This window comes from Sebastes umbrosus, chromosome 11 (genome assembly GCF_015220745.1).
Source record: "Sebastes umbrosus isolate fSebUmb1 chromosome 11, fSebUmb1.pri, whole genome shotgun sequence".
NCBI classification, from domain to species: domain Eukaryota; kingdom Metazoa; phylum Chordata; class Actinopteri; order Perciformes; family Sebastidae; genus Sebastes; species Sebastes umbrosus.
In genome coordinates, this window is record NC_051279.1 from 11,506,191 (window position 1) to 11,528,801 (window position 22,611).

The 22,611-nt window shown below is 44.8% G+C and overlaps 1 protein-coding gene across 1 annotated transcript in view; it reads left to right on the plus strand.

Annotated features, from left to right (window-relative positions):
* The first annotated feature begins 973 nt into the window (after positions 1 to 973).
* Positions 974 to 22,611, plus strand: part of LOC119497650 (forkhead box protein O3-like) — a 35,806-nt gene continuing 14,168 nt past the window's right edge. Inside the window, exon 1 of the mRNA XM_037785902.1 lies at positions 974 to 3,682. Within this exon, the coding sequence (XP_037641830.1) occupies positions 3,185 to 3,682 (498 nt within the window). The 5' untranslated portion in view covers positions 974 to 3,184. The remainder of the gene's footprint in view (positions 3,683 to 22,611) is intronic.

A 22,611-nucleotide genomic window follows, 5' to 3' on the forward strand; every position in this document is an offset into this window, starting at 1 on the left:
TGATTGGCCAAAGTCTCCCGTCACGGGCTAGATTTTTTAAAGCCTGAGAACAGCCGTGAGGAGGTGCAGAAGTCTACTCTTCTCTCAGGGCAGTTGAATTACAATATGCTGAAAGGTTATTATGGATTTGTTTCCCAATAATGCCAAACATATTCTGTGTACCCCTGCTTTAAGTGACCAAATGATAAATGAAATATTGTAAAAAACAAATTTATTGGTGCAATAGGGCTTGAGGACTTCTTACACAAACAAACTATTAGCAGCATGGCATTTCAACCATCTGATCCCACTGACGTTCAGCATTAAGTCATTCTCATGACACACTATGACACATCCTCCCGCATTTTGAAGGCGTGCTATTTTTGACACACATTTCTCAACATCAGTCATGTCTGAGTGCACAGTGTGGCCACATTGCGCAAGTTTTAAGTATAGCTTCACTCCGTCCATGCACGCTTTGCACGAAGAGGGCGGGGTCCTCAGACAGTTACAGTCACCTTGCTGCACAGGTGCTTGTTTTGACGGTGTCACTCTTAAATATGAGGGTGTTTTTTTTCAACGATGAGTAAAATATGTTGAGTAGTCAAGTCAAAGTCAAGTCAATTTTATTTGTACAGCCCAAAATCACAAATCACAAATTTGCCTCAGGAAGCTTTACAATCTCGACACCCTCTGTCCTTTACAGTACAACCCTCTCATCGGATAAAGAAAACTCCCCCCAAAAAAACTTTTAACAGGCAATAGACCAGGGGAGTAGAATCCCCTTTTCAGTTTCTGACTGTTCACCTCCATGTTGAGGGACAATTTATTATTCAGCTGTTGAATATTTTGACTGCAGTCCATTCATACCAACATGTCCCCCCATAGGTCACACTGATTACCCATGGGCGGTTAAAACGCTCGCATGGAACGGCTGCCTATAACTTCCAAATATTATCAGAAATTGTAGCTCTGTGTGTGTGAGAGAGTATGTCGAAGTAGGACTGCCGGTAAAAGTCCATGAATAAGTAATATTGTCCCCACAGCAACCATCAACATAACAGGTGTGAATGTGCATAAAAATGTGAAGCAGGCTGTTGCTGTAGAAGAATAGCTGGTGAGCTCAGCAAATCGTTTGGATAAAGGTGAAAGGTGAAGTGCAGTGTAAGGCTACCATCCCACCAAAAAAAAAAAATCAAATGGCATTTATGAGGGAAATAAACAACCAATGGGATTCGAGCACCTGTAACTGTGTGCCAGCCCTCCACTGCTGTCAGATTTGGTGGTGGGGGTTTGGAGGGGTGGAATCCCCCCTCGGTCAGTGTAGCAGAATTACACACAAGGGTCTGACCAGGGCTGCCTGTCTTTGGCGATTTGAGATGATAATGTGCAAGTGTTGCATGCCTCATCACTTTGGTTGGAAGTGCAGAGCAGAGATGATCTTTCAATCTGGCCTCTGAAAAAAAAACAAAAAAAAAAAACATTTCACCTCACTCCTCCCGGATTAAAATCTAGGGTTACCTAATCTCTTTTAATCTGGACTAAATCGGTCTAATCTGTAGAGAAAATTACACCGGCTGAGGGTATAGCCCGAGAATAATCATCTGAGGTGAAACCTCCTGTGACTTCTCCTCAGGAGGGAGGGCATTTGGACGCTGCACACGTTGCACAGGACAATTTGTTACGCACAAAGCAGATCAGACACTGTTAGTTTTGTTTTTTTTAAAAAGACAAAAAAAACCTTGTCGGGATTATGCAGGAATTTCCCCCTTGTATAATTTTCATATTTTTTTTGTTTGTTTTTTTTATAGTTTATTTTGTATATTGGTAGAAATTTAATTTTTTTATTCTTATTTTATTCTAATGTTTTTATCTATTCTTTTGTTTTATTATACTGTTTGACTTGCACCAACAAAACCAAAGCCAATTCCTAATGTATATCTCTTTACACCTGGCAATAAACATGATTCTGATTCTGATTCTGATTTATCACCGGTTGGACGTGGAGGCTGACACACACACACACAAAGCGCCAGTGTGACGCTCCGCCAGAAAAGATCATTACGCAGAGTTTTGATTAAGAATTTGGTTTTTTTTTTACTCCCTCAGTTCATATCAGACATAGTGGTGGTGTGAGAGAGACAGAGAGAGAGAGAGAGAGAGAGAGAGTTCGGGATTTCGCTGTAATCATGTTCGCAGAGTATTGATTTCGTGAGCGCTCTCCAATTGGCAGCATCTCCACTACAGCGCCGGCGCGTCATCCTCGGTTCACATCGACGGAACGAGTTGTAAGCAAATGAGAACATGTGTGGGGATCTGAGAGAGAGAGAGTGAGAGAAAAGGCAAAGGGGGGAATAGATAGAGGGGAGCAAGAGAGGAAGGTGTGCTAAAAAAAAAAGACTATTTTATCAAACCCTGACAACTGGATACGAAATTTTAAACGCTGGACTATTATTATTATTTTTTCTTTATATTTTTTTTCTGGGAATTTATCGATTCGTCACATTTTTGCGCGCACGCCTCTTCCATTATAATCGCAGACAGTTGCTGTTCAGGCTGAATGGACTTGTGTGAATGTTGCCGCTGCCAGCTTTAATCCGTGCAGACTGGAAGATTTAATAATTCACGGTAATCACGCATTATCGCCTCAGTGGATGCTCTCAACACAACACAGCTCTGGTGATTTCTCTCTCCACACCGCTTCTTCTTCTTCTTCTGGAGGATTTATCGACGGGGCTCTGCTTTTTTTTTTTTTGCAAATATGCTCCTTATCTGAAATATCATCTGTTGCTGCAACTGGATTTTTTTTTTTTTTTTTTTTTAAAAAGCCCTCCCATGACTGGCTCTGGCACGCGTTTTTCATATTGACTGCCTATCCTGGAGGTGATGATGATGTGTGGACTGTTTAAATAAGAAGAAGCATTTTTAAAAAATTTGATATTTTGACTCCAGGTTAAAAATGGACGAGAAATTACTATTACTTTTATTACTTCTCTTGTCTCTACACGCCAGGCTGTGATTCTGCTATAATGATCCTTTCACTCTCATTGAATTGCCTCTTTATTGATTCAGACTGTATAAGCTTATAATAATAGCAGTATATTACAAGGTGTGCTTCTGAGGAACAGTTGGATACGCGGATCGTTGAGGTATTTGTTGCTCTTCCATTTGATTTATTCCGTTTTTTTTCGCAACTGAAGGGTAAATGTTGATGATGGAGGACGACGAATTAGACGCTGCTCATCAGGTTGATGATTCGGATTTCGAGCCGCAGAGCCGGCCTCGTTCGTGCACCTGGCCGCTGCCTTGCCCGGAGGATTTCCACGAGGTCACCGGGGGTCTTCCTCTGGTCAACATCAAGGTGGAACCGGAGGACGTCCCGGCTTGCATAGGAGAGCTGAAGCATCCAGCTTGCTCACTACCGGCACACACCGAGGGCGTCACACAGACGCACCCACAGACGCACCCATGCCTGGCCGGCGCGGTGCCGCTCCTCGATGTGACCGGACCACCGCCGCTGCGCAAAGCCAAATCGTCGCGGCGGAACGCGTGGGGGAACCAGTCCTACGCGGATCTCATTACACGGGCCATCGAGAGCACCACAGAAAAGAGACTCACGCTGTCACAAATATACGACTGGATGGTCCGCTATGTGCCCTATTTCAAGGATAAGGGCGACAGCAACAGCTCAGCCGGCTGGAAGGTAAGAAAGAAAGACACACACAGGGATTAGGTTTTTTTGACTTGTTAATCACAGAGTGTCTAGTAATGGTAAATGGACTTGCATTTATATAGCGCTTTTCTAGTCTTCCGACCACTCAAAAAGCGCCTTACACTACATGTCAGCATTCACCCATTCACACACTGATGGCAGAGGCTGCTAAGGTGCCAACTTTGCCCATCAGGATCTAATCTAAATACTCATTCACACACCGAGGATAAACATGTGACCTGGAGCAGCCGGGGATCGAACCACCAACCTTCCTACCAATGTAATAGACTGGAGGGTAGTAACTTGCTGTGTGTGGGTAACAAGGCTTTGCTCATGATGGGCAACAGCGTTAATCACAGAGTGTCTAAGATAAGATAAGATAAGATAAGATGAACCTTTATTAATCCCCGGAGGGAACTTCAGGTGTCAAAGCAGCAACATCATCAGCAAACAGAGTGAATCACAGGAGAGGTATAAAGGTATACAAAAATTATAAAAACAATAAATAGAGATATAAAACATACAGAGTGAATGGGTGAAACATAGTGTGTGCAGTCCGTCAATAAATAAATAAATGTAGTATGTGCAATAAATAAATGTAATGTGTGCATATGTGCAGTCTATTAAGTGATATATAGGATGTATAGTGTAAAGTAAGTAGTAGTAGTAGTGATCATATCGAGTATTATTCTTATTCACTAAGACATTAGGATTTTTTTTCCACCCCATGGTGCCCATCATACACATGTCACTATATGGGATTCCAATGTGGGTTTAAGCATGAATGGCGCCATGCGTTATCTTGTCTTAGTTCATTACTGCTGCCAGTCACTCTAATAGATCATTGATGGCAGAATGTAATAGACTGGAGGGTAGTCACTTGATGTGTGTGTGTGTGTGTAACAAGGCTTTTCTCATGATGGGCAACAGTGTCTGTAGTATAGTGCATGCAATCCTTTCACCATGAGCAGGACCACAATGGTTAATGATTTATCTCCATATCTGCTGCGAAATAAGCGAGGCAGTTAAATAGAATAAACTATTGAATGCATTTGCATGCAAATGGGCAGCACACATTTTCTACTTATCAGTTTCAAAAAACACATCAACGGAGGGACACTTGTAGTATAGGGGATCACAGGTTAGCTGTCCACACAATGTAAATATTCAGATTGGGTTTTTCACAACTGACCACAGTCCACCACCACCGCTGCCTGTCTGTCTGGCTGAGAGCCTGGAGTAACCTCCTGGACATCTGCCCATGTTATCAGCCTCATCATGTTGCTATTCATTATGGCCATCTGAGGACAGGGAGATCAACAGGGCAGCACAGCTTGTCCTCACGGTGCACCTTTGCTGAGCTGAGACCATCTGAAAAAGAGCATGTGTGAGAAGTTAGAGAGGCTGTATAGCTCTTTATGAATGCATTGTCAGTCATCCGAATCTTGCTGTTTTTTAAAAAAAAAAAGAAGCAAGACCACTCACATAAATACTTACAGGAAGAATTACTGAGTTGACAGCATCACATGATTTTCCCGCCCGGAACTACCAAGGCGTGTCATTTCATATCATTAAATACAATCAAAGTTGCATGTGTCCAACAACGTGCGTTCATATTTTTCGTCAGTCTGTTGCAAAAACGTGTTGCTTTGCTGTTGCATAACATAAACTCTGTCAACCTCTTAATCACAAGCACCTGACTGACATCTTAAGCCCCGCGCCATTAAAGTGAACTCTGACAAGGTGTGTCTCCAGGTAGACTTGGTTTCATCAGCCCCAGCAGTTGCATAAAGAGTCTTCCAGCCACAGGGCCTCTTTATCTCTAGCGGCAAAGTCCTAGTCTGCTATTTATGAAACTGCAAATTAAGGGGGGGGTTGACGGTGGCAGTCTCGGGGCTATTTCAGGCCACAGGCGAGACATGGGGCCCATTCCAGGTAATGACCGGGCATTAGGTAAGTCGTTTAAAGCAGGCAGCCATAATGTCAGTAACAGGGTTGACCTGGTTTCGGTCAGAGTCTGAACGGTAATGTAAACATACACTTATAGGAGTCACATGTGTAGCTTACAAGCAGCATAAGGAAATATTCACTCAGCAGCATGTGTGCATGTACAGTAAACCCTAATTTCTGATGCAACTGCCTACCTTGGCTCTTGCAATAAATGTGTTCAACTTTTAAGTGGCTCGTCAAATGAGAATCACATTGAATACATAATGAAGCCCTGTAGGATATTGTTTTTGGTTTGGCAGTGCGACAGAAATGTACAAATTGTAAATTATTTCATTAAGGTAGTTATGGAATATTAAAAAAAGGGTGTGGAGTGGACACATAAAACTGTCTGTTTAAGTAGAGATTAAAAGTGGCATCGCATGTAAAGTCAACTGGTAAGATCAAGTTTGACGAGGTTAATACAAAGTCACGTGTTCAGATACTCCAGGAACCCAAAATCACTCTACCCCCCCACCCACCCCTCACTTGCGCACAACACAGGTGCACTCTCATACATGTAATTTTACAATCATATCAGGCAATTATATTTGACAGCAGCATTTGCGAGTTGGAAAACATTACTTGTATCATCCACTACATTTTCATCTCAATCAACAATATCACGCACGAGCAAAACATTTGATGCAAAACAGTCTGCCTTTTTTTTAGTTGTTGTTGTTGTTGTGGCAGGGAAAGGAAAAAAAACAAAAACATAAAAGAATTGTTGGTAAGCTGCTGATGAAATAAAATGAAATTAGGTGGTATAGCTTGGCAGTTTGCGTAGGAGGCGGGCGGGCGGGCGGGGGGGTTGGGTTGGGGTTGATGGCTTGATGATGGGTGCTAGACAGCCAGTACACCTAGACAGTGCCATTAAGCTCCTATAAATACCTAATGGCTTCTGACTTCAAGGAAAGCTGCAGTATTCTGAGGTCATGGCTTCCTGATCACCTCCTTACTTAAGGGATGTTACGTAGAGTCGTGTATTTGTGAACCTGATTACACTTTCTACCGTCACTACTCCAGCGTAGGTTAATGGCAACTCCAGTGGCCTTTATTTTTTCCAGTGTTCTGCAACCAAGCTGATCCAACATTTGCAGGATGCTGTGAAGTTGGCGATTGTTTCTGAAGCCCTGTATTTATGGTTGTGTTTTATGGCTAATTATATCTAAATATATCCATGGCTGCATGTGGATGCGTACTGCATTTGTGCGTGGGAGAAGCACATGTCAATTGCAACAAAGCGTCAGGGTTGTTGTGTGTGTGTGTGTGTGTGTGTGTGTGTGTGTGTGTGTGTGTGTGTGTGTGTGTCTTTGTGGGGGCTAGTGCAGGGGGAGGGGTTGTCTACTTCTATAGACGTGTGTGTTTGGGCCCGCTGATTGGTCTGACAGCGTGTCACTGCAGAGAACGCTGCGTAGTCTCGCTCTTGACTTCATAATGCCTCTAATGGGGGGGTTTAAAGGCAACTTGGTGTGGGGATTGCCCTGTGTTAACTTCAAGGGGGTTAGATACTGCCATTGTTATGCTGGGGGCGTCGGGGGGTTGCTTTGTATATGTCAGCGTGGGTAGTTATGGGATACAAAAATCCATAATACACTAATGCTTTTGTTGTATTAAAGCTGAAGTGGCTAGAAATGGAGCAAATATGATTTAAAAAAAGTTATTTTTATAAAACGGTCACTATTTCCTGACAGTAGTGCATGAGACGGGTAATCTGAAAAAAATCATGTGCCTCTGTGCCCTCCAGTACTCCTAATAGCATCTGCAAGATTTCACAGACCGGAGGAGGAAAACAACCAATCAGAGCTGAGCTGGAGCCTGCCGTCCAGCTGCCATCTATGAGAGCCGGCTGTCAATCACTCGCGAACTCCGATCAAGCAGTCAAACTAGGCAGCGCTGATCAAATATGAATCAATATTCTGTTTCTGTAATGCCTATTTCTCTCCTCAAATGTTTTCAGAAACATCTTGTAGTGTACTGTTTAGCTGTAAAATGAGAAAGTTTGTGACCCGCAGCCATGTTGAGATCAGTTGAGGAAATACCAAGCATCGCCTGCCAGCCGGAGAACAGCCAATAGGAACGCTCAATAGGAACTCTCTCTCTCTGAAATGACCTGTGATTGGCCAAAGTCTTCCATCACAGGCTAGATTTTCTAAAGCCTGAAAACAGAGCCATGAGGAGGTGCAGAAGTCTCTCAGAACACTTGAATTACAATATGCTGAAAGGTTATTATGGAATTTTTTCCCGATGACGCCAAAAACTTTGTGCCTACTGCAGGTTTAAGTATATGTACATAGAAATGTGTGATGCCTCACATTATGTTTAGGGTGTATGCGATTGCAACTGCAGTGCATCTGTGTGGAATTTGTCTGTTTCTGTCTGCTTTAATGTACAACACAGTTTTTCCCAGTATGTGTTTACGGGGCTTTTTGTGACGCTTGGGCAGTCGGATGCCAGGGGATTTCGCAGCAGGTCGGCAAGGGTGCCAGCCAGTCACTCAGACACTTTAATCCAAAGCGACTAGACTGTTATTTATAAAGTGTCTTTAGGTAGCGGCCGGTGCAGGGCCAACAGGGTAAAAGGTCACAAGGCTTCCTTTAATGATAGAAATCAGACAGACCAGAAAGATGGAGCTCCAAAAAAATAGAGATGTGACAGCGACTGTAGGGGCAGAAAGACAACCTGCATGTGAGGAAATGAAGAGGAGGGAAAGAAAGATATCTCTCTAGGTATGTGTACAGTCTTCTGTAAAGGCACATAACCTATGTCTCCACAGGCAGTAGTATTTATAACAGGGCTGGATCATATCACTTTATCTAATTGATTTATAGGTAAAGAGACAGACAGACTCTCGTTTCTTGTCACTATGCACGGGCTCCAGCAGCTGCAGAAGAGAACACACTTGTCAAATATGAGGGATACGAATGTCAAATGTGCAGCAGAGAGTGTGTTTGACAGAAGCTTAGCATGAAGTGGAGAGACTTGAAACTTTCTGAGTGTGCGGAGTTGCTCGCGTGTGTGTGCTGCGTGTGTAGGAATGCACGCTCGTGTCACTCGTTGACGGTCGGGGAGTCTGGAGAGACTGGAAACTATCCTAGACTTTAGCTGATTCATATTTTATCCTCCGTCTTGGCTCAGGGGAGCAGAGTAATTTGAGAGTGCGACAGATACACATGCACACACACACATTTGCGCACTCCGAAAATGAGAGCATATGATGCATGCCGGACAGATTTATGGCGTAGGATTATGAGCACCTTACATCTCCCCTTGGCTCCGGCAGCCGGAGCCAAGTTGGGTTCAGGCAGTATATTCGGGTTGAGCCGGGTATGTGACGCCAAGAAAAAAGCCCGCTCTCACTGCCTTTTCCCCCTGCAGCCGTCAGGCAGCCGTGTGGCAGTTCATTTCTCACTGAAAATGATTAATGTACATGCAAATTACCAAAGCATGGGCACGCATTCAAATACGGGAGACAGCAATCAGGAGACAGTAATATGAAAAACAATATAATTTTGCCTTAGATATTACTTCTCTCTCTGCTATCACTCCATCTAGCAAACACCCGTGTTATCTCCTCTTTTATCTCTCCGCCTTTCTCTTTCGCTCCATCCATCTATTAGACATGCTATACATTTTAGTGTTTTTTGGCACAAGGGCCAATCGAGGTGAGGCGTCTTTCTCCAGGGAGCTCCGGCGTTGGTCTCCTGCCAGTGATCTAGACCGCCTTAAGCCGCGTGCCTCCTCTCATCTAAGAGGACTCTCATATCTCACATTATCTCCGAGATAATAAGATAACAATGCTGGATTTTCCCCAGCTCGACTCCTCTCAGCTACCGGGTCTTTTGGAGCAGAATACAAGGGGATGAGACCGTCAAGTTCCCAATTCGACAGGGTTGAACTAATTTGGATGTTCTTCTCAGCTGAGCTGAACTTCAGCTGTTGAAGCATTTCTAGCCTATTACACATGGCTCTGCTGTTTTTTTTTATTTTATTATTTTTACAGCAGTTTTGGTGACATTTCTCAGAATATTAAATACTCCTCTCAGTTCATTTAGTTCTCCCTAAACTGAAGAAGCATACTGAAGCAAAGAGAAATTGTCATTCTTTTCCCATCGCACGATTTAAGGGTGATGGTTTCCACTATTCCCCTCTGGCTCATGTACACACACATTTTGCACGAAACACACTTGTGCCTCCTCGAACCACCCATGGAGGAACACTCTGTTCTTGGGTGGGGTGAACCATTTTTGGGAGAGGAGGGGGCTGACCGAGAGCGGAAGCGACTTTTTTTCTGCGGTGCTGTTTTTTTGCTGTCTGATTTTGTTTTGAAACCTGTCTGACTCGCGGCGATTGGCTCACACGGAAGGCGTGGCTCTGTTTGGTAAGCGCCCGCGGAGTTTTTGGCAAAACCGTTCACAGCTGCAGGGACAGAATGTGGTGTGTGTTTCTCTCTGAGGCTGTGTTAGTTTGATGTCATGGAGATGTGATGGGAGGAGGAGGTGGAGGAGGAGGAGGAGGAGGAGGTGGAGGGGGGACAGCCTTGAGTGTTACACCAGTGCTGGGTGATTAGAACACATCTCTTTTTATTTCCAGGGAACGGGGTATGAAATTGGGGAGGGAACAGAAAGAGGTCCTCTTCTGTCTATATGTCTGGATGCACAGTGAGCTCCAGGCATACAGCCACAATTCCCACATTTCAATAAAATGGTCGCTGTGTTCCTGCTCAGTTACCCCCCCAGCCACATCCTATTGACACCCTGTGACTTGTAGTCCTACTAATAAAAACTCACATGTATTGCTTATATTCCAGAGGGAGGGCTCACATATCTTTGTCAGCTGACTTAATAGTATTACTCCCAGAATACACTTCTTAGAATAAATCATGTTTCATTCATGGCCATAAATACTTACCAAAATGACTAATAGGTAACATATTACTCATCTAATCACTGGCTTACTTCTCAGAAAATGAAATACCTCAGTATGTTGTTTCTCAATATAAGAAAATACTCATTGTTGTGAGTCGAATGGACAGGATTCACTCCTTGAAAAGGGTTCTTCTACTGGAGATATTTGGCATTTTTCAAATTTAGTCAAGTGTCACGTTCAAGTCGTTTATTCTAATACAGAGAAAAGTCTGTCAGTTTCAATCTGATGGCGGCGTAGGAAGTTATTTAGTCCCGGAGAACTGTTATTTGTATTGCAAATGTTGTAAACGGCTTTGGATAGTCACGTCAGCGTGTGAATAAAACGTGTTAGCCCTCGTGGTGCTTGAAATTTCGGTCTCCGTGTGTAGCAGCAGCACGCTTGTTGATCATCTGTGTCGATGTGCATAATGTGTGATCGTCGTCGTGTGTGTGTGTGGATGTTTATGACTGCATTTCTCTCCCTCTTCCTTGCATCGGTGTGTGTGTGTGTGTGCATGTGGGTGTGTTGGGGGGGGTTGATGGGCTCAGTGGGAGCCCGGGTCCCGGGGGAACAGCTCTCGTTAATAATTCAGACGAGGCTCATTATCAAGGCAGCGCAGATTTCTCCCTGATTCCACCTTAATTGCAGGCAGGCTGCTCCACTCAGGCAGGCGGTAGTCACGCTGGGTCGACTCTCTCTGTCTTTTTCTCCACGACTACAGGGCCCGCTCTGCTCCACTCTGTTCTGCTCCGTCTCCAGTACTCACCCCTATCACAGCGAGACGGCCTCGGGCTAGCCCACTCCGTGTTAGCGTACACCTTAATAGCCGTAATGTACTATGAACAGGCTATTTCTTTGTACTTAAAGATGTGCCTCATATATTTCTGATTAGATGCAGACCGTGCACTGTTTGGGCATCGCTGTGGAATGTTTGGTTTTGTCGGCCAACAAAGACGCAATCTGCAGGATTGTTGTGGTAGGTTGTTGAGCTGAAACAATAAGTTGATTAATCATATTAGTTGATCTGCAGAATATTAATCAGGAACTATTTTGTTAATCGATGAATCAGTCATCTGTCAGCGTCTCAGATGTGAAGTTTTAAGGGCTGGGACAATGAAGGATTATTTTCATTGTCAATTAATCGATCATTTCCGCTAGGGATGCACCGATCCGACTTTTGCAGTACCCATACCGATAGCGATACCTGGGATTTGGGTATCAGACGATACAGAGTACCAATCCGATACCAGTGTTTATTTAATAAGCTGTATGCTTCACTGTGTGGAAGTGACTGGGATGATTCTTTTATTACACATAAAAGGATGATTCAACATCGGGCAACATCAAGCTCAACTTAAACATTGCTTTCCTAACTTTAGAAAACAAAATGTAACCAATAAATACATAGCTATACATTTACTGAATTGTTATTTATCATGAAAATAATAAATCATGCTCCAGCAACTTGGCAAAAAAAACATTCAAAATGAACAGGAATTGCAATTCCAGTGTAAACCTTTTTAATTCAGCAACAAATTGGTCAAAACCTAAACAGGAATTCAAATCCCAGTATATAATGTATATAGTATATAAACATATTGAATTGAATAGATCGGCCACATTGTCACCGATACCCGATCCAGCCGCTTGAGTCAGTATCGGCCCGATATCCGATCCAGTATCGGGGCATCTGTAATTTCCTCGATTAATTGATTAGTTGTTTGGTCTATAAAATGTCTGAAAATGGTGAAAAATGTTGATCAGTGTTTCCCAAAGCCCAAGATGACGTCCTCAAATGTCTTGTTTTGTCCACAACTCAAAGATATTCAGTTTACTGTCAAAGAGGAGTAAAGAAACCAGAAAATATTCACATTTAAGAAGCTGGAATCAGAGAATTTAGACTTTTTTTTTTACTTAAAAAATGACTCAAACCGATTAATCGATTATCAAAATAGTTGGCGATTAATGTAATAGTTGACAACTAATCCATCGTTGCAGCTCTAGAAGTTTGTCTTGGTTTTAAATCATTATAAATTGAATGCTGCTCCTTCAGTGTTCTGACATTTTGAATACTAAACGATTAATTGCAAAAAAAAAGATAAAAGAATAATCATCAGTTGCAGCCCTTGTAGGTTATATGATTTATGGTTCATTATGACTGAAGTACCATTTGTATATTTGCAGATCCATCTTAAACATAAGCCATATAATGCCTTATGATGATGCACACTACACACAGCCTAATGTGTTTTGGTGTGGTTATATGCTTTGTGATGTATTATAATGGCGAGTTTATCCTTGAAATAGCCTATAGCATATTATCATACTGATGACACTATAGAACGTGTGTTGCCATGATTGATATGAGGCTACAATAATACTCCTCTTCATGACCATCTATAGGCTTATGTAATGTATCTTGTCTTCATAATTTACACTGACTGATGGGTTTCCATTCAGTCCATTCACTGAAGCCCCGTCGAGAGAGCAACATAATGGGCCTGATCTTGTCATACATGTATATGAATATTTCAAATCAAGCCATTGTAACTAGATGGGGCTTTAGATAAACAACACAGATGCTTCTTCCTCTTTGCTCTCGCCATAAGATGAAGTGCGCTCCAAGCTGTATTTCTCTCCCGGCCACAAAACTCGCTTCCCACAAATCACGGTGCCCATATTTCCTAATTCAATTTTTCTCTTCGTCGGATATCTCTTCCTGTATGCACGGGATTGATGGCCGTGTGCGCGCGTGTAAATGTGTGTGTTTACGTGCACGCATATTGCCATGTCTGTCCCTGAGAAAGAGATGATGTATACCGAGCTAAACGGTGTATTTCACAACGCTCCATCTCCGCGACCCTTCCTGGCAGCCACGTGCCGGGTCTCTCGCTCCTCGCTGCCTGTCCATCAAGCCCCTGTCATGTGCCAAAGGATTGTGGGGAGGGGAAAAGGAGAGCGCACGAGGGCCGTCGATCAGTTTACCTGAGCTTCGGCGGTCCTGGCAAGTGATGGAGGGAGCCGGCTCACAAAGGGAAATGTAGTTAACGTTGACTGATCGGAGCAGGTGGATGGAAAAAAAAAAAAAAAAGGAGGGCATCGGAGAGGAGGAGTAGCAAAGAGTTATGTTCAAGAAAGATGCTTGTTATGCTAATGGCTGGTGGATATGCTGCGGCTGGGCCGTGCGCCCGCGACTGATGGATGGAGCTGCGGAGGTCACCTCCGGTAGCGGCCGGTCAGGAACCGGCGCAGCGCCCCCCGCTGAGCTGTAATGTCTGCTCACCTGAGCTGAAAAGAGGAAACTGACCTTGGAAAGAAATCACTTTACGTGTGTGGTTCTTGCCTGGGCGTGTACATGTGTATGTGTAAAAACAAGCCATGTGTGAGCAAATCTGTGTGGGAGCCAGCATATGTGTGGCGAGGTTACAGGATTGGGGCGAGGTTGTCGGGTTACGAGGTGACTGCGAGACCAGCTGGGATCGAAGGGGGAGGGGTGGTATAGTCAGACGGGGGGGGGGTAAAATTCTTCCCTCCCCAATTGGATTTGTATGTCACTGGCTTGAATCTGGGTCAGGACACTGGGCCCGGTGTTTAGTATGCTGACCGTGTGAGGTCTGAACTCCGAGTCTGCTCATAGCCCTGAATGAACCCAGCACGTCTGCCTCGCTCTGTCTCCTCTCCCCTTTTCTCTTGGACCTTTTCTTTTTTTTTATCTCCGTCTCTTCCCCCTCTTTCTCCTTCGTATTTTCTCTCTGTGCTGAGAGCCTTTTTCTATCCCCTCCTCTATCTCTCTGCCTTTTTTCTCTCCGTACCCCAGGCTTTTTTTTTCATACCCTTCTTTCTTGTGCTCTCTTTTTCACTGTCAGTCACTCACGGCCTTCTCTTCTCTCCTCACTTGTTCTATTTCACACTCTCAGTCCTCTCCACAAAGTAGCCTTTTTATCACTCATTTCCCTCTTCCCTCGCTCATTTCTCCTGCTCCTTTCATGTGCTTTTGAAATCCCCTTTTCATCTTTTAGCTCTCTCTCTCTCTCTCTCTCTCGCCTCGTCTCTTCCTCACACACACATACACACACACATACACACTGGCTCATTCAGTCATTCCTTTATTATCCCAAAACTAAAGTGATAAATGGCTCTCTTTCTTCTCCGTAAATGTCACTCGGGGAATTGTCTCTGCGCATTGATTGACTGGAGTAGAATGATGGCCACGCATGCACATGCGCCAGTCGCGCACACGTGCACACGGGCACAAAAGAGAAAGACAGAAGAAGAAGAAGAGCGAGAGTAGGGAAATGATCTATCATTAGAAGTACAGCTTGGCTGAGACTGCAGCCGTCAGGGTTAACATCTGGCCCTCACAGGTCCAGCTTTCTCTCCGAGGCTGATGTATCATTTGAAGAACTTGTGCGGTTGGTTTATAATGAAGCATCAATTCTCAACAGGACTTGGCATTCACGGGAGTGCTGGGAAGCTGAAGCTCGACAAGGGATCAATCACAGTTAAACAATCTGAGCAGGCAGGCCGGGCCGGTCTTGCCATTCTTTTCTTTCTAAAGTGACGCGACGCAGAATGCATAAGTGTTATTCCCAGTCTGGTCATTTGTCTTTAGCATATCCTTAAGTGTCAGAAAAGTGGCGGCCAAGGAAATAGGCATCAGAGCCATTGTTTAGACCAGACAGTGTTTGTGTAAGGGGTTAATAATGCTCAGTCATTTTCTTAATGTCTCATTCACCCTGCCTCAGGCGTTAGAGCTTGATAAAGGTCAAGACTACTGGTGGTTGCATGTCGTCTTCCCTTATTTTCATTCTCTTCACTGCACAGCGGGGAGGGAGGAGGGAACCGAGAAAGAAAAAGGGAAAGTCCGCGGCCAGCCAGCGACGATGCTGATCCACGTCTCTTCATTCTCTGAACCAGGATAAAGAGATTTAATAGGGAGACAGCAGGGAGACGGGGGCGGCTCGACTCAGTCAATGAAGAGGGAATGAAAATATTAAATTGATAAAGAGACCGAGATAGAAAGACAAGGAGAGGGAAGTGAGGAAAATGGAGAGGGGAAAAGAAAAGAGAGCTGGAATAGTAGAGAGTAGATTATAGGGCATCCAAGCAGGACTGGAAGCCAGACTTGGCTGCACTTCAGCTACACTCTGCACTTTTCAGCTCAAGTGTGCGTCCATTAGTGCACTCCCATTGCACTCAGAAAGCCATGCACTCCGAGATGCAACACACGAGCTCGCACATACCCACACAAACACTGTAAATTTCTTATATACTGTTCATACATGCAAAGCCCCACAGACGTACAGTAGCTCTGCCCTCTCGCACATTTACCCCCAAAAGCTACACTGACCTAGTCCTGCTCCGTCTCTCGCTCTCCCTCCCTTTCACACACACACACACACACACACACACACACACACACGATCCCTTCACTAGCCACCAGATTGCTTCCCGTCAAAATAAATAATTAAATGAGTGCAATAACAGCTTCCGAAAAAAGATCCCTCAATTAGCGCAAAATGGGTAAATGGCGTGGGGGCTGCGCGGGGGGGGGGGGGGGGGGGGGGGGGGGGGGGGGGGGGGGGAGAGAGTGGTATTTCGGGAACACACACACACATGCATACACACAATCTATTACATAAGGCAAATCATGACCCAAGAAGGTTTTTTACGCAGTTGTGCAAGGGTAATTTGCCCGCCCCCCCTCCCCTTTAGCAATCAGCTTAGCGAAGTCTTTTCTCAAATCCTTACAAGTGATCCATGCCCCAAGACCGGCCGGGGGAGAGATCTAGATGAGTGCCAAGGAGGTGTAAGAGGGGATGCTGCCGGGGTCAAGGCCGTGTGTGTGTGTGTGTTTGTGGAGCTGTCTTTGTACATTTCCAGGGCTGTGTTATCTGGAAAAGGTTGTAATTCTTGCAAGGGAATTTGTGTGTGAGAGAGAAAGAGATACAGGGCTAGACGTTGATGATCCTCTTGAGAAAGGTGTGTGTGAGCATCAAGGTAGTGGCAGGTGGATGTGTGGTAAAGGGCATAGGTTGCAATCAGGGTCTGAAATTTTTTTTTTTTCACTGTCTGCCACTGTGGCTGGCAAGTATTTTTTTCGTCTGCCACTCAGAAATTTCATCTGCCACAAACAACTGAATTTATTTAAGTTTCTCGCCAAAAAACAACATTTTATAAGATTACATTCGAGCACGTCATGATAACGTTATAATTTACCTTTTAAATACTCATTTGAATCAGTATTGTAACTCAATGGAACATGGAATGGAATATGTGACACGCTGCTTTTTTTTCTCTTCACCATGGTTTTGGTCCCAAACAAACTGAAACATGATATAGCGTGCGTATGTCGTGACATAATTGTGCATGCGTAACTGTTGGAAAGCATCAATAAGAGGAATAGATAGTCACAGGGGTATGCGATTCCAAGGAATCGGACAACTAGGAACTGGTTCGGAACGGGAACTGATTCTCGTTTCCCATTTCCCGACTTTTATACCCGACACTGCAAACAATTTACCCGTATTTGGCGGGTGGCGGGTGCTAATTTCAGACCCTGGTTGCAATGTTACCTGACTGTGATGAGAGAGTGGAAACTGTAGGATAAATGTGTGTTTATTGACATGGATTGGCGTGGTTGGGAGCTTTACAGCCCAGTTTGACCGTGAAGATCAGTAATTACGTCGGGATTGCCAAATCCCCTTTGTGGAGATAAAAGCATGATTCAGCCTTTAATAGGGCTGCAACTAACGATTATTCTCATTATTGCTTAATCTATGGATTATTCTAATTAATATATTAATTGTTTAGTGCATAAAATGAAGAAGGACAAAAGCCTATGTAAGCATCCAAAGACCAAGGGGTCGTCTTGGGCCACTGTTCAAAACATCTCCCAGAGACGAAGGCTCAGTGTTTCAGTGTTTGCCTTTGTAACTGCCACATTTTCCTCTGTTGCACCTGGTCAGCCACGTGTTCCTTGCGCATATGCACACATGCTAGTTTCATTCCTGACTCCGTGCCATCCAAAAATCTTTTAGCAGAGCTGGCACCTGGCCAGATTGTACTGTTGTCATCAGCAGGGCTATAATACTAAACTACACTCGCAGCAGGTGCCAAAAAGCAAGCTCACAAATGTTTCACTGGGACAAATATATTACAGAACGGGCCTAATCTGTGTGTGATCAATGCTACGACAGTACAGAAAACAGATGGGATCCCTGAACCTGGAAACCTACTGAGTAAGCAAACGAGGGGAGAATTAGCACTTGTGCTAACACGGCTAGCTTTGTCGAAGCTGTTCTGTTTGTGAAATGTCAGGCATGTTGATTCTGGTATTCAGCAGCGCAGGTCACAGACCTGGAGGGATAGAAGGAGATCAGAGGGATCACTCTGACTAAAGAGAGGGAGTTGGTGAAGGGAATGATAGAGAGAGGCTGATGGTCGAGTGGTGCACGACATGAGGCGTGCTGACACAACGTGTCAGATGAATGGATGGATTGATGGGGTAAATGTACAAATGAATAAGCTGATGGTTGAAGGAGTGAAGAGCTGGCACGAACAGCATGCAGGGGATGAAGTGCTGAGTGTGGGAGGAAAGCAAAAAGAAGTGAAAAGAGCTCGTCTCACATGTGTAGAACAGTTGTTTCACCTTGGTGCGGTTAAGAGTAGGTCAACTCGCGGTGATGCTTAGTGCGAGGAGAGGAGAGGAGCGGCTGTGCGATGCCGAGTGGGGAGTGAAAATGGGAGCAATGGGCTGAAATGGAAAGATGTAAGCGGAAAAAAGGGAAGTAGGATGGTTAAATCTGGAACTGGGGAAATGAAAAAGCTGCAACGCACCGTGCTTAAGTGACGGCACGGCTTGAGAGATATGGGGAGGGACAGAGAGGGTCAATCAGAGATGCAGGGTGAAAGGGGGTAAGATGGATGGAGGGAGGGAGGGAGAGTGACAGAGGGGAGAAAATGACGGAGGACGGGGCCACGGTGGGGTCTCCGCGGTGGGGCGATTGCGTGACTGAGAGGAAAGTGCACTGCTGTGTGTGTAATGCTCTCAAGACGGATATTAAGACGCGCTGCCCGACTCACACAGTCACTGCCCCTCTCTCCCCTTTACTCTCCTCCATTCTGCTCCCTCTCTCGCTCCCCCCGCGTCCACTAATGATCCTCGCGTCCTGCCACACTGCCAGGCTGAGTGATGCCCACTGACAGTCGCGCTCAGGCGGAAACGCTGCACCCCCCCTACCTCCTTCAAGGAGTGCTGTGACACACACACACACACATAACATACAGAGGTGTAGCACTTTCTCACATGCATGTATCAGCTCATGCAAAGCTGCTGACAGATGCGTATGTGTGTGAGTATATGACCATCACCGTCTCTGCAAAGAGACACCGAACCCCTCCCCTGCTCACAGTCACGCACTTACTGTAAATATGCTTCCATCCAGCTGCATCTGTCTGCAGGAATTTTGATGTGATGGATAGACGCGGGCCATCGAGGTAATCACAGGGTACAGCGAGCTCGATAATGATGCCACCAGTCTGTCTTTTGGCCTGTGAGCTTGATGACAAATGAATTTGTAAAAGCGGACATGGTGAAAATGAGATGATACACAATGGTCTGCATGGAAATACGAGGCTACATAGAATTTTTCCCTTTTGTTTCTGCAGGTACGGCCTCGAAGTTGCAGATTAGTCATTTGACATACTGCATATGTAATCCACTTTATTTCGCAATTTAGATGACAGAATTAGACAAAGGGTGATAAATGCACTGAAGCATCCTGTTGACAGCGAAGGGAAACTCAACCTCTTAAAGTACAGCGAGCTTTGCCAATGCAGTCCCTTCTCAAAGGTTAATTCCCCTCTCAGTACCTCCACTGGTTTCCCTCTATCATGCCTAGAGTGTGTTGGCAGTCGAGGCGGGGAGCGGGGGAGAAGGGGAGGGAAAGCAGCTTGTGGTGGTCAGTCTGTGGCTGGAGCCCAAATGCATGAGAGCATCCTATTGAGGTGGCATTTGTAGGCAAGAAATAGTTATTTAGTAGTAAGGCTCTACTACTAAGAAGTCTTTTTTTATATTTACTATATATTAGGGCTGTCTATCAATTAAAATGTTTAATTGCAATTAATTGCATGATTGTTCATAGTTAATCAAGATTAATCGCACATTTTTGATCTATTCAAAATGTACCCTTAAAGGGAGATTTGTCAAATATTTAATACTCTTATCAACATGCAAATATGCTTGCTTTATGCATATGTATATATCTATTATTGGAAATCAATTAATAACCCAAACCTATGATGAAGATGAAGAATACAGTGGCTCCTTAGGCAGAGAAAGAAATTCCCTTTCATGAGCCGTAAGTTAAGTAATTTCACTGTACGACAGTGTCTACAAAATGACACAGTTAACTTTTAACACTCAACAAGACAACAGAACTAAAAAGCAAATTTTATCATTGTTTCTGTTTATTTCGAGGAAAGTCTGAAATACTGCTGTGATCCCATGAAGTGATCTGACCAAGCCCCGAGGAAGAGCGCCGGGCTTAGAAGCACATTTTTTGTAGTGGCCAAACGATGTAATTGCAACTTCTGGCTCCGTCACGTGATGCCTTTGGGCCCAAAAAAAGACTTTTTCCCATAGACTTGCATTGGGAAAGAGACGTCTGGTAAATCAACTTCCCAGTATGAACACTTGAATAGCCCTTATTTAAATCATTAGGTCCTAAAAGTTGTAAAATGCACTAATAGCCGAATCCAGAGTTATTTACCTTCCTCTGTTCATGTGAATGAGACGCAGACTGAGGCTGGACCGAGGGCTGGGAGGCAAAGTTAAAGGAAACGTTACTGCGCCTGCTCTACGGGCCAAATGGATGCGGAAGATCGCCAGAAGATCCGGGTACTTTATTATTCGGCAGTCGAGCCATTTTGGCTTCATGCGCCACTGAACAACTTTCATAGGAATGAACGGGAGCCCGCCTCCAACGCTGTATCCAGTTGTCTTTATATATCTGACGACAGTAACAACTAGAAGCACACATTTATGATCAACAAGTACTGTATGTCTTTGATAGCCGACAAGTAAAATCTGCAGTTTTATAATGTTCTGGAAAAAAAGTGCAGTTTAAAGTAAAATGTAGGGTGTGCATTAGTGTCACACATTGAATTGAGTTGCAGTCACATGATGGTGTCTTAGTTGTCTCAGCCTCTCCAAGTCTTCCATACTCCTATCATCACTACCCCTCTGTCCAATCCCTTTCCATTCCCATACTTCTCTCTGCGATGCACCTTCCATTTTCCCGCCCTAATCCAACTGATCCAAGCGGAGGCTCCGATCCTGACTGCCGAGGAGAGGTTAGGAATTAGGTCACAGCATCTCACTCTTCTAATTAGATGCTGTAAGTGTATGCATGTGTGTGTGTGTTAGTTTATGCGTCTACACGCTGGATGCTCTTAATCCGTAGGTGGCCTCTATGGTAATGGAGAGTCCTGGGAAGACGCGTTAACCCGCATTTCTGGCACTCTCCACATGTTATCGAAATGTGTCTGACGTCAGGACTCGAAATGACAATGAGGAGAATAGTCAGTGATGAGGATGCTGAGGCGAAAATGTATCCCGAGGGGTGAAAGAACAGGTCAGATTCAGCCATAAAAGATGCATGTGGAGCATTAACATTCCCAAAGAACAAGCTCCGGTTGAGGGGGCGCTTTGGCCTTTACACGCCCTGCGATGCATGGAGGTTAGGATTCTATTCAACCCAACTTCTCTGTGGAGGTAAATGGCATTTCAGGTGAAAGAGCTCTTCACCTTGCTCTTCAGAGACCCTGTGGAGTTGTTCCATCTTCTTTTCTGAGATGTATCCACGTAGGGGGCGAGGAACGACATACCTGCCTCTGCAGTTTTAATGTCGGCTCGTGTTTTTTTTTTGTTTATCTCGGGATGTGTGCGCACGTTAACATGCCCGAGAAATTGACGTAAAAAAGCCTGCGTGAGTCATTTTGAAGTTTTATACCCAGAAATGTATTGTGCTTCAGCTCAGCGGGGGGTGTGCAAAAGGGCAAGGGGGTAAACAATCGGCATGCACTAGGAGGAGAGAGGATGAGAGCGAAGGATCATAGAGAATTTTTTGTATGTGGGTATGTGTGTGTGTGTGTGTGTGCAGGCATGCGAGCGTGAGCCAGGGTGTGTGCGTGGGAGAGAAAGTTAAAGAAAGGAAGAGTAGCGCGGGGCTAGTCTTAATTAAGTTTTCAGGAGGCTCTTAAAAGGTCATGGCACGCCTCTGCACCCCCTCGCCACCACGCCCCGCCGAAACACCCCCCCCCCACCATCATTCCCTCCCTTCCTCCTCTCCCCTCCCTCACCTCCCCGTTGCGATCTATCCAGTCATCAGCCCCCCATCTGTGCACATTAGCCATTCATGAACACACTCATTAGGGTGGGAGTTTGAAGCGATTGTGTTCACTAGTCTGCGGCTGGAGCGTGGCGATTAATATTTCAGCATCTCCCGTCGAGGAGCTGAGAGCAAGTTTGGCCCTCTTAGGCGAAAGAGAGAGAGACAGAGAGAGAGAGAGAGAGAGAGTGCCTCATCCACCCCTTTCTTCCCCACAACCCCAACAAACCTCCCCCCTTCCCCTCTCAGACAGTCTCTCAATTTACAGTACGTTACCCCCCTATTTCCATTTATTGCACACACACACTCATGATTTGGATCCACATTTTTGCCCACACACACACACACACACACACATAAGACCCTAACTCAAACTGACTTAATTGGGCTCTTTTTGTTTCAGGAAACGGAGAGAGGAGGGGGTAAGGAAGGAGGAGGGGGAGGATTGGGGGACGAGGGGTAAAAGCTGTCTTTTCTTGTCCCCCTTCCATCTCCTCATTCCTCTCAGTTGGACAGGAGTGTCTTACTCTCGCTATCCTTCATTTTCTCTCGCGTTAAATTGGTCGAGCTCGGGTCGGGGTGGGAGAGGTTTAGGTGGGTGGTGTTCTTAACCGTATATAACCACACACAGTT